The 13313-nt window shown below is 42.7% G+C and overlaps 1 protein-coding gene across 1 annotated transcript; it reads right to left on the bottom strand.

Moving 5' to 3' along the window:
- Positions 1-107: 107 nt before the first annotated feature.
- On the bottom strand, positions 108-12528 carry LOC139628913 (tissue factor-like). The gene is made up of 7 exons (XM_071491090.1): positions 12245-12528; positions 8344-8458; positions 6936-7028; positions 6690-6781; positions 5879-6057; positions 3933-4095; positions 108-1528 (listed from the first exon to the last, which is right to left on the bottom strand). The coding sequence occupies exons 1-7, from the start codon at positions 12309-12311 to the stop codon at positions 1386-1388; spliced, it is 852 nt and encodes a 283-aa protein (XP_071347191.1). The 5' UTR covers positions 12312-12528; the 3' UTR covers positions 108-1385.
- Positions 12529-13313: the final 785 nt, after the last annotated feature.

Raw genomic sequence — 13313 nt, forward strand, 5'->3', positions numbered from 1 at the left:
TGTTCAGGGCCCCTCACACTGACTCTGTGTGTCCGGGGCCGCTCACACTGGCTCCCGCTCTGTGTCAGTCTGGTAGTGTTCATCATTAATAAAGGGAGGAAACAGCATAAGATAAACATGTAGTGTTTTATTAGTTTTCCATCCTTTGATCAACAAAAGTTGGTTTTGTGACACAACAAATAAAGAGTAACAACAAGTAAAGACTGTGACTGAGGTCAACAACAGTATGAGCAGAATATGGCTCTGCAGAGGAGATGAGGAGATGTAGTGGTTGTTAACAGGTCTCAGACCAGCTTCAGTTGCTGGACTTAGTGGTTATTTGGAGGGGAGATGGGGGATGGTTGTAACATTTGACATTTGTGTCTGTATCTTTTAAAGCAGTGTGTTTGTTATCAGATGATGTAGGTGTTATCTCTGCAACAGTGACATGTTACAGTTCACCCACAGACTGAATATAAAAATAGATGTAAACTCCGAGTCTCAAAAGTGAAGTCAGTGAAAAAGTTCCTTAAAGTGCAACACCTGAGGGCCACTGGGGGGTTGACAGCTCATTTGGGGTTTGGAGTTGTAACATATCCTGGGCTGAAATGTGTATTGTTGTTACAACTATCCCAGAATGTTGTAGCCCTGAACTAGCTTAGCTTACAGCTAATAGCTAAAGCATTAGCGCTGGCAACTAGCATGAAAGATATCTTCATATCAAAGAGTTAAACTACAAACAATCAATCACAAAAGTAAATGAAATGAAAAAAATATCCTTTACATCAAAATGATTTTTTTTTCCACCAAAACTTGTCTATGTCTGCCACAGGGTGCCACCTCCTCACATGTGGAATAAAGACTAAATTGGGCTTATACAGGTGATTCATAACTTGATCCTGATTGGAGGACTTGGATTAACCATGCCCAGTCTCCTCTACTTGGTGCTGACGGAACTTTAAGTTGGCAGTAGGAAAACTACAGAACCATATGTGGAGGAAACAGTGTGAGGTTAACTGGAGTAGAAGAAGAAGATCAGGTTGTGAAGGTTATACACTTCATCTGCAGCACTCTAATTATCCAATGAGCAGACTGATCAAATTTTAAATCTTCTAAGTTAGCTCTGACAGAACTGAAACTGATGCTCTAAATAAAATTTTACATGATTCCTGATGTACCAGTCAAACACACGATGCCTGAAAAGCACAGGTAGGTAGAGTCACCTCGAAATCAGGATTCTCACTGAGCCAAAATCTGCATGTTCACTTTTAATGGAGAGTTAAAAATAAGAGAATATCAGTAAACTAAGAACATAGACATGTAAAACATGGGGATAGAAAACTGAAGGGAGGCCGGCTCCCCGTGTTTGACAGACACACACACACACACACACGCACACACACACGCTAAATAGGGGCTGATGACTGAGCTGTGTGGAGGGTTTTTCTTTGCTGGCAGCATCTGCAGCAGAGGACTGTCACTGTGATGATGATGATGAGGACAGTGAGCAGGATGAAGACCACACCAACCCAGGCTCCCAGACTCAGCTCTGCAGAGACAAACAGAGTCTCAGACAGTCAGATCTGACTTAAACACTTAAACACAGTGTAACAGTTGGACCAGCGGAGGCTCTGCACAGCAGCACAGAGTTGTCATGTGTCATTGCTCTGGCAGTGTGGAAGATTAAGACTGTCCAAATCAAAACACATTAAACTCATATAAACTGCACAATAAAATTCACCGAAAAAAAATTCACACAATAACAAAGAAATAAAGAGAAATACAACAAATATCTATATATGTATTACCTTAATATGTCTAAATTTACATTTTAAAAACATGTTAAAGCACCATATTTTAGCATTTTTGTTTTTCTTTGGGGCAGGAATCATCCAGGCCACAAGACACAGAAATGAAAACACAGTGAACAGGTGAATTACATTTCAGTGTCCAGCAGAGGGCAGCAGAGATCTGACTAAACCACACACACACACACACACACAGACTCACAGACAACAACACGCAGCAGATGTGGCAGGGCATCCAGGCCATCACCAACTACAAGGCCACAACCCAGCAACCACCAGTGGCGGCACCACACTGGTAGAGGAGCTGAACAGCTTCTTTGCCTGCTTTGAGGTTCACAATTGGTGACTCCCTTCAGTAACATGAAGTGAGATGTGTATTGAGGACAGTGAACCCATGTAAAGCTGCTGGACCTGACGGCATCATGGGGAAGTTGCTCAAAGCATGCACAGCCCAGCTATCAGGAATCCTCACCAAGATCTTCAACCTATCCCTGACACATGCTACCATCCCATCCTGCCTGAAGTCTGCCACCATCATCCTCGTACACAAGAAAACAGCCATTGACAATCTCAGTGGCTACAGACCCATAACTCTCACATCTGTAGTCATGAAGTGCTTTGAGAAGCTGGTCTCACAACACATCAGAGACTGCCTTCCTCCCCCTTTCACCCCCACCAGTTTGCCTACAGGGCAAACTAATCAACAGAGGACGCCATGACCATAGCACTTCACACAGCACTGAGCCACCTAGAACACTGAAAGAGCTATGTGAGGGTGTTCTTTGTGGACTATAGCTCAGCCTTCAATACCATCATCCTGGACATATTAGTCAGCAAACTGTCTGACCTACAACCCCCCCCCCCCCGCAAAGGAACTCATCATTGACTTCAGGAAGAGCAGAACTGACCCCGCCCCTCTCTTCATCAGCATAGAATGTGTGTGGAAATTGTTAGCTCATTCACATTCCTGGGCTCCACATCTCCGCCGACCTTTCCTGGACCATCAAAACCACAGCTGTCTTGAAGAAGGCTCAGCAGTGGCTGCACTTCCTGCATGTGCTCTGAAAAAACTATCTGGAAAAGAAGCCACTGCTGGCCTCCTACCGCTCCTGTACATGTACTGTCTATGTGTGTGGTATGCGGGCTGCACAGCAAAGGACAGAAAAGCCCCACAGAGAGTGATAAACATGGCACAAAAAATCATCGGCTGCCCACCTCAACTCCACCTCACACCCCTTACAACCATTAAGAACATTTTTTATTATCAAAAGTTTTAACATATTTTACACTTGAAAATGTCACCTATTTTTATATGTTGTGTTCTGTACTCTTATTTGTTCTATTATTGTTCTGTACACTGTTTTGGGTACAGCTCAAACAATGTCATTGTATCCCACTGTACAATGACAATAAAGTCTATTCTATTATATGTAACTTTTCCATCTCAGTCGCACTTAAGCTTTTTTTTTTTTTAAATGTATGCACAGAAACACAAGGGTGAAACTGTACCTGGTTTCCCACAGTTTCTCCAAATGTAAGAAGATGAGCTCAGAAGATGTAAAATGAGGCAGGAGATGGTTGTTTCTCAGCATTTGAGGATACACATAGTGTGAATGTGAAAGAAACTTTGTTTACACAAACCTCCTGTTGGCTCAGAGACTTTTCCAGCTGATGGACCCTATGCATGAAAGCCCCAAGCAGGACTCATGTCCTCATTATTTCTGGATTCCTAACAGTCTGAGCCGTCATGTGGGTGCTGACACTTTGTTATCCTCTAGACGTATTGTAGGATGTACCTGCCCCGTTTCTCTCCATACACTATGCAGTGTAGTCTAGTGCAGTGTAGTGCAGTGCGGTGCAGTGCAGTGCAGTGCAGTGTAGTACAGTGTCGTCTATTGTAGTGCAGTGCAGTGTGGTGCGGTGTAGTGCAGAGCAGTGTGGTGTGGTGTAGTGCAATGCATTGCAGTGTAGTCTATTGTAGTGTGGTGCAGTGCAGAGCAGTGTAGTTTAGTGTAGTGCAGTGTAGCGCAGTGCAGTGTAGTGTGGTGTAGTGCAATGCAGTGCAGTGTAGTCTATTGTAGTGCAGTGCAGTGCGGTGCGGTGCGGTGCGGTGCAGTGCAGAGCAGTGTAGTGTAGTGTAGTCACCTTGCGGGATGTTCATGCCCTCTGTACACCACTGTTTGCTCCAGGCTCCCTGCTGGGTGGACTTGGGTCTGGACGGGATGTAAGCTGCCACCATGAAGCAGTAACTCTGTCCTGCATCTAGGTCCTTCACCTCGGTCACACTGGAGTCAGACATGATGTCTCTCTGTGAGGGAGGAAGAGGAGGACACATTACAACCACTTTGTCTAACATCTGTCCACATCTTTACAACTTTCCCCAGATGAAGACATTTATATATCAATTGAAGTTGAAGATGATGAAGATGATCTGGAGTCAGAACAGACTCTCTCTCTGCAGCTCATACGTTAGTATGAACGTTATCCCTCATGCCCCTCTCTGTCACAGGTGAGTTCACTCTCTACACAGTAACAGTGAAGACCCCCTCAGGTACAGTGCTCTTCTGGACCTGCATCCCTTCATCTGTTAAGGAAACGAGTTTGGAGGAAAAGGGGACCAAGAGGAGGAAACAGGTTGAGAAGATGAGGATGTGAGCGCCTACTTCCTGTTTGCACTCTGTCAAATGTAGCGATCTGCCATACCACTGATTTACTTTCCAATCCATTACCAAGTAATACCCAAGCTGGTATCACTGATACCGATACAATACCGATACTTTGTACACAAGTTTAATATGTTCAGAGAAGGGAAATAATAAGTAGGCTATAACCATTTCAAATAAGACATCATACTCTTTCTTATTCTTTAACAGTAAAGAAAAATACATTGAGTGCACTATTTAGCACTTTCAACAGATCAAAAGAAGATGACCCACAGACCAAGAAATTTAAAAGTTGCATGTTAACTGACACTTCAGCATCTGAATCAGGCTCCCTTGAAAACACTTAATAACTGTGGCAAACATGCTTTCCTGATAGCATCTTTAGCACAGCTGAGTGCCTGGGTATCTTGCTAAAAGGCTAACCCAAGACTAATTCAACAAGCTAAGTAACAAGTCATATATGGTGACACAGTCACTGAAATGTGGTAGTTAGAGCTAACATATGAATAAAATAACACCAGAATTTCTACCACCTCAAAAAGCAGAAGCACAGACTTCCTCACATTCTGTTAATCAATTAACCACAGGTCATATTAATTGTTTGATATTTGCATAAAATATCCTCCCCAAGGCACCAACACCACAAACACAGCCAAGAGGTCACATTTGGTAAATCTGAGGTGATACTGTGTCCTGTGATCACACCTCAGGTGTTTGACAGGGTTTGTGGTGCTGCCAGAGAACCTCACAGTCTTCACACACACATCACAAACCAAGATCATTGTTATACTCAGAACCGAGGAGGTTCCACACACAACTTTGTTTGTGTTCAGCCATCATCAATGTCAACACTGTTCAGTGGCTTATGTATTTATAGAGCTGTAGTTCATATGACTATGACAGGCGGAGAAGTAGTTCCTATCAACCAGGTGTTATTTAGACTAGATCCCAGTGATAGCGTTGTTGCTTTCTGTGCCCCTGTTGATGATAAAAGACAAATTTACCCCAAATTAGTGAGTTAAGTTATCAATCGTTTAATGTGAGAATTGATCCTAGAACAGAAACGTTTGGAATAGGTAGTATTGATATTTCAGTGTTAATCTGAGCGCCACTAGTCAAATGTGACTATGACGTAAGCTGAATGAATGCTGGTAAAATCTGGCTGTAGATGATGACTGGACGTCCACCCTCAGTCTGTCAGACTGACTCTCAGTATCATGAACCCATGAGTGTGTTGGTCAGTCCTCACCATCTACCTCACTACTTCACACAGTGAGTCATGTGACTAATGAATAACCACAAACACAAGGAATTTAAAAAAGGTATTTAACATAATGTTACAATAACATTTTCAGACTAGTTTACAAAGAGAATTAGTTGTGTGTAGGTGTGTGAAGTTGTGTGCAGTGTGTGTAGTTGTGTACTGACCTTGCCTGTGTTCCCAGACTTGTAGTAGCTGATTTTGTAGTTTAGGTCCTTGCTGAGGACGTCCCTGATGCTCAGCTGCCTCCCTCTCTGGTGGATGCTGGTCAGAGGGTCTGAGATGTTCACTCTCACTCTGTTCTCATCCAGAGCCTCCACAGTGAAGGTGGCAGCACTGATGTTACCTGAGGAGGAGGAGACCAGGTGAGAGACCATCACAACACCTGTCACACACCGTCAGCTGATCACATCATGGCTCCACACCTGCAGCTTCAACAGTAACCTGCTGCTCACACAGTCTTCCTGTTGTTGTCCCTCACTCCTTCATGTGTTTGTTTGTCCCCGGTCTGCTCTTCTGTGTTTGTGTGTGTTTGTGTGTGTGTGTGTGTGTGTGTGAACACTTAACTAAATGTCATCTGTGCAGGTTTTTTCCTTGAAAACCTAAACCTGAAGCCTTTAACTGAAGGAGAGAACATTTCACAGTCAAAATCTGCTTTGTAGGAGAAGTGTCCTCAGATAACTTGATCCAGATGTATAAAAATCAAACTGACTTGACTAGGCAGTGTAATAAAACCCTGTGCAGTGTGTTTGGATGTGACGAGCCTTCAGATCTGTGTATCACTGACACTTCCTGGTTGATACTTAGACTCAAAAAGACCTGGAGCAACAAACTCTGACACCCCTGGTGAAGAAGAATCTGATACTTTACATCCATGTGACAATAATATGTAACAAGTAAAGTCCTGCAGCGGTAACTTCAAATGAACCAGTCGTTCTCATTTCCAGCTATGTGTGTGTGTGAGAGAGAGACACTTACTCTCTCTGTAGGGGTTGAAGTGAGGGGAGTAGGTGGGTGACTCCTCTGGTTCGTAGTCCATGGTCTCTGTCAGGATTTTAGCAGAGTAGGTTCTGTCCAACAGGGACACATGATTACAGTTAAACACACATGTGACAGTGATAATATGATTACACATGATATGAACATGACTGACAGTCAGGTTACTGAAACTCTAACCCTCTGAGAACACATCATTAGAGCGTCATACAGCCTCAGGTGTGTTACCTGTCAAAGGGAACCAGGTAGTTGCTCAGATCACACTCTAGTCCTGACACTTGGATACAGTCAGGAGTCTCACTCCAGTGATCGGCATCCACCCTGAGAATCACATGACAGAACACACAGAACACACAGAACACACAGAACACACAGCACACACAACACAGAACAAACACAACACACACAACACATAGCACACAGAACACACAGCACATACAGAACATACAGAACACACACAACACACAACACACACAACACACACAACACAGAACACACACAACACACACAACACAGAACACACACAACACACATAACACAGAACACATGGAACACACAAAACACAGAGCACACGGAACATACAGAACACACACAACACAGAACACAAAGATGACAGAACACAGAACACACAGAAACAGAGGAATCAGGCTTTGATAAAAAAAAGTACAAAGACAGCTGACAGTCTGGCTCTCTGCTCTGACACGTTGAAGATAAATATCAGAAACAAAGAACAACGTGACTTCAGCACACCAGTAGATGAAACACTGTTTATGAAAAATAAAGTTATGATTAAAAAAAAACCTCACGGAACCTTTGGAAACAGTTTTATTGCTGCTATAGTTTCAGGCAGTGGCAGGTGTATAATACCTGAGCTGATATGAACATGTCATCATCACACAGCAGCATCATGTCATTCACCTGATCTACCAGATGATGTCACTCAGCTGTTGTTCTGCTGAGAACATCAACAGTCCCCAGACCGGGGGCTCCAAAACTGGCTTACATATTCCCTGAAGAGTCTTTAGGGACACAATTTCATTTGCATTTTCTATTACAGTGTTTAACTGTTTGCTTCAGTCACACACTCAAACGCTGAGGCAGCAGGTGACCATGTGAGGTGCTGACCTGACCACTGGAGTCATGAGGGGTTGTTTCCAGACACCTCAGAACAGAAGACACAACACAAACACTGAAATGACTACATTAAAAACTGTCAGACCCTGTCAACATAAAGCAGATAAAAAGATTCATCAAGAACACTGAACTAAATATCATCTGTGCAGTCTAACTGAAGGAGAGAACATTTCACAGTCCAGACCTGCTCTGTAGGAGAACTGTCCTCAGATAACTTGATCCAGAGTTATAAAAATCAAACTGACTTGACTAGGCAGTGTAATAAAACCCTGTGCAGTGTGTTTGGATGTGACGGGCCTTCAGATCTGTATATCACTGACACTTCCTGGTTGATACTTAGACTCAAAAAGACCTGGAGCAACAAACTCTGACAGCCCTGGTGAAGAAGAATCTGATGCTTTATATCCATGTGACAATAATATGTAACAAGTAAAGTCCTGCAGTGGTAACTTCAAATGAACCAGTCGTTCTCATTTCCAGCTTTGTGTGTGTGTGTACTCACTCAGAGTACTGGACGGTGTAGGTGTAGTTTGGGGCTGTGGTGGTCCAGGTGAGGATGGTTTTAAAGTCCAGAGACACCCAACGAACGTTCTCTGCACTGGGCACAAACTCACCATCTGTGAATGAATGAAACACAACTTTAGTCTCAACTCTTCATCATCTTCCTCTTCCTCCTGCTTTTGTGTTTTCCACATGATCAGTTCTTCCTCCTCCTCCTCCTCACAGACCAGGATCAGTCAGTGTCAGTGAGCCAGAGGAGGTGCTGTCACAACTTTTATCACGTTTACTTCTATTAGGAGGCAGGATCTGATTTCTGATTGGCCAGAGGAGCAGTCCAACTCACCTTTCATCACACCTGTTTTCATGGATTAAAACTGGTTCAGGTGCAGCTGCTGATGACTGACCTTCATCACAGTGACTAACACATGATAAGCTGGAGTCATACATGTCCTTTTCCATGTGTCATACGTGTTATGTTACATGTTACATACATGTTGTGTTCCATATGTCATACATGTTGTGTTACATGTTACATATATGTTGTGTTCCATGTGTCAAACATGTTGTATTACATGTGTCATACATGTTGTGATACATGTGTCATACATGTTGTATTACATGTGTCATACATGTTGTGTTACATGTGTGTTTAAAGCTTTTGGCAGCCTAAACCAGATGTTGTAGGGTTGCTTGCCCTAAAAGGCAAGTGAAAACAAAACTGGTGAAAAAAAAAAAAGGCTCATCTTTCTAATTTAGTTTTTTTTTTCACACTTCATGGATTTTCAGTCCAGTGTATTTCAGTGCCTGTATTCTCTTTATGTGTATGTCATTCAGGGTGCACATGAGAGCATATGTGCATGCTCTCATGTTCAAGGCTTTCTGGACAAAAGCTTTGAAATAAAAAAGAAGTTATACTTATAGATTATGAGAATAATGAGAGTTATAAGATTATATTATAGAATAAGTTAAAAAGGTCAGTGAATGGGGCAACTCAATAGCTGAATGGTTAGGACACGTACCACATGAGCACAAATGCTCTTAGCAGGCGAGTCACCAATTCGACTCCCGACTGGCCCGACTCTTTCCTGCATGTCATTCCCCCTCTCTGCCCCTTTCCTGTCAGTCTCCACTGTGAAAGAGTGAAATAAAGGCACAAAAGCCCAAAAATATCTTAAAAAAAAAAAAAAGGTCAGTGAATATGAGAGGATTCATGCCCCAGTCTCTTGGGTGAAAGACCTAAATGTGATCCATGTGAAAGTCTTTACTGATTACATATTTCTGACTAAAAGAAGTAATGTTACATCACTCACTAACACATGTTATATATTGTATGCACCTTGTGTTTAGAGTAAATGGAGAAATGCTGAAATGAGTATTACAAAAACAAACAGAAAAATCTTGACCAAAAAAAAAATCACCTGTTTTCCACAGATGAAAAAAAAAACTAAAACAAATTTTGAGCAATGAGAAAAATCTGAAAAAAACAGACATTTTTACAAATAAAAAATAAATAAAAATCTATAGAAAAATGACCCTGGCTTTTTGGGGGCCTCCGTAGTTTCTCTCCTGTCAGAGCCAGGGGTCAACTTCTCAGGAGCTCAGAAAAACAGTTGCTTCAACTGTGACACATTTTCCAGAAATGAGTTTATTCAGCTGAGGGAGGAGGAGTGTTTTCACATCAGGAGAATGGCTGTGATCCCTGACAGCAGGTACAGTATTATACTTTATTTGGACTCTTTATGTTTAGATATTTATTCATTTCCTGTTCTGTTTTGAAGAAGTTTTCCTTGTGTGTCCAGTGTTGTTTTACATCTTGTCTTTGTCTAGTTTTCCCTCCAATGTGATTGTCTGCCCCTTCCCAGTGTGTTACACCTCTTCTCCTTGTCTGTATTGAGTCTCTGTGCTCCCAATTGTCTCCGTTGGTTCACCTGTATTTGTCCCTGCTGTGTTTGACTTTCCTGCCTTTGCTTCAGTACTTTGGATTCTTTGCAGCTCTGATCTGGATTCTGCTCCACCTGCCTGTAAGACATCTGTCTTGTTGTTTAATCTGGTTCACCTGCTCCAGCTTTGCTTTGAGCTTGTTTCTGTGTTTGGGTCCAGAGATCCTAAACTGTGACAAATCCTGTGACAGTGTGATGGTGGCTGAGTTAGCCAATCAGATACAAGTCAAGCCACGCAGATTCCGCCCCCTCAGGACAGAATTAAAGTTCTCAGATTTTGTACTTTCACTAGTTGAATGAACATTCGCATAGAACAAAGGCTGCTTCATGAGTCAGTAAAACTAACACACAACACATGTTAAAGACCTCTACACACAACGCACAACTGTACACAAAACAACTGAAGAACACACAACTATACACAAAACAACCTGAGAAGACAAAACTGTATACAAAACAACCCGAGAACATACAGCTGTACACAGAACAACCAGACAACACACAACTGTACAAAGTCTCATTAACACTTTATAAACAGTCTGAACCCATCCATCCATCCATTTTCTATACCACTTATCCCAAACCAGGTCGCAGGAGGTGGGGCTGGAGCCAATCCCAGCTGACTTCGGGCAAGGGCGGGGTACACCCTGGACAGGTTGCCAGTCTATCACAGGACTAACACATAGAGACAAACAACCACACACACACTCACTCACACACCTACAGGCAATTCAGAGTCACCAATCACCTGCTGTGAGGCGACAGCGCTAACAACTGCCCCCCCCCCCCCCCCCCCCCCCCCCCCCCCCCCCCGTGCTGCCCCAGTCTAAACCCACTTACATTATTTAAACATTTTTCCAGCACAGATCTCTAATTTGTGTTTTCCCCTGCAGTGTGTCAATCTGATTCTGTGACATGTGATTTTCACTCACTCTACACATAGCCTATAACATAACATGATCATCTACACATATAACAGGTAATGTGATTTTCTACACATATAACATGTGACATGATTTTCTACACATATGACATGTACATGTGATTTTCACTCAGTCTACACATATAACATAACGTGATCAGCTACACATGTAACATGTAACATAAGATGTAATTTTCTATATGACATGTGATTGTCTAAACATGGCATGTAACATGATTGTCTACACATATGACATGTAACGTGATTGTCTACACATATAACCTGTAACATGTGATTTTCTACATTTATAACATGTAACATGTGATTGTCTATACATATGTGAATGACAGGATGACTCACTGAGGCCATGAAACCAGCAGCTTCCCTCTCAACACTTTTCCTCTGTCTCACACTTGTGATGAGCCAAACCTCTTTTAAAGGTGAAGCCAAGTGGTGACCATTGGTAGCCATGGTAACCTCCACAGAATGGAGGTGAAAGGGCAATCCACAGAGTACAATGAGAAAACTCTGTATTCACAGGCAGCTGTTTAAAACCTGGACCAGTGAAGGCAGCTGATCTCAGACCAGGGGCAGACTGCAGAGATCCAGTTAAAGCTGAACACTGACCTGATCTTCTGACTTGAGAACAGCAGTAGGCTGCTCAAAGACTCCAGGCCTCAGCCTCACAAGACTGCCTGAACCATGTCTGGAGGACATCTAAAACTAAAACTAAACTAAACTAAACTAAACTAAACTAAACTAAACTAAACTAAACTAAACTAAACTAAACTAAACTAAACTAAACTAAACTAAACTAAACTGTTTCTATTTTAATCTTGTTTTATTCCCACAACATCTGTTATGTACATTATACTTTATGTTTGTATGTGGCCATACACTGTCTCTCTCTCTGCCGCTCTCTCTATCTCTCTTTCTCTCGCTGTTCTCTCTCTGTCTCTCACTGTCTCTCTCTCTCTCTATATATATATATATATATATATATCTGTCTGTCTGTCTCTTGCTCTCTCTTCTGGTCTTACCTGCAGCATTGATGATCCCAGCAGAGAGACAGACTCCCAGGTAAAGCAGCGTCCTCAGAGACTCCATGTCAGTAAAGACCAGGATCCTTGGTCTCTCCTCGGTCTTGTCCGGACTCTGTGGATCAGAGGATCATCTGAAGCTGCTCAGACTGAGGGTGGTTTCTCTTCAGGGTGTGGGGCTGCAGACGGGGGAGTAGGGGCACCATTCAGGGTTCTGGTCCCGCCTGCTGATCCCTCCCATAAGCTGCCTGCTGATGGGGGATTCTGCAGAGACAGATGAGTCTGAACTCCTCCTGATGAGGAATGTGGACGTCCACAGGCTGACACGCCACACCCCTGAAGACATGGACCATGTCTCTGTGAGACTGTGTCATGTGTCTTCCACAGAAACATGAGTAAAGAGTGACCAGCAGTCACACCCACCCTGACAACCACCGAATGGTTGAATCTCCCTCAGAGGGACGGAGCCTCTCAGCACCACGCTGCTCAACTATTTAACTGTTCAGTGAAACACAAACAGCTCGACATTCTGCTGCCTGCACAGCTGACAGCCTCGTCCCAGTCTCCCCAGTCCAGGTTCTATACTGGTAACACGTCTGACACAGCAGCACTGGAGCCACAGCTCATGGAGACAACCTGATCCAGGATGTCAGCATGTGAACACATTAAGGACGAACAGTTGAGCTCAATTCAATACACATAAAACATGATTTTAATATTATTCCACATTATTATTATTATTATACTGTTATTATGGGATTTTCTGCTCTCTTCTGAATTTCTTAAATTAATTTGAATAAACAACCTGTAACTACTACTACATCAAAAATAATCCATAACACAACAGATGTAACTTTTACAGGTTTCTCAGTCAGGAAGTCAGAGTAGATGAACTTCATACCACTTTTTATGAAAACATGTTCAAATAAACAGGAATCAGAGCAGAGGATTTTTAAAGAGTTTAAAACTCAGAAGTTTAAAGGTTGTGTGACTCTCCATCTGTTATCCCCATGAGGCAGGAGAACAGGAATGAAGCCAAGGAATGTGGTTCAGATGTAAAGTTGAAGAC

This window comes from Trachinotus anak, unplaced genomic scaffold (assembly GCF_046630095.1).
Source record: "Trachinotus anak isolate AG129_WGS33_773 ecotype Australia unplaced genomic scaffold, CSIRO_AGI_Tana_v1 ptg000012l, whole genome shotgun sequence".
Classification (NCBI taxonomy): Eukaryota; Metazoa; Chordata; class Actinopteri; order Carangiformes; family Carangidae; genus Trachinotus; species Trachinotus anak.

What these genes read in the sequence shown, in the direction of transcription:
- LOC139628913 (XM_071491090.1), bottom strand. Translation starts at nt 12,311, where the DNA reads ATGGAGTCTCTGAGGACGCTGCTTTACCTGGGAGTCTGTCTCTCTGCT. An exon ending in TACACCGTCCAGTACTCTGA is followed by an intron (nt 7,029 to 8,343) that starts GTGAGTACACAC and finishes TGTGATTCTCAG; the next exon opens with GGTGGATGCCGATCACTGGA. An exon ending in AGTCTGGGAACACAGGCAAG is followed by an intron (nt 4,096 to 5,878) that starts GTCAGTACACAA and finishes CCTCCCTCACAG; the next exon opens with AGAGACATCATGTCTGACTC.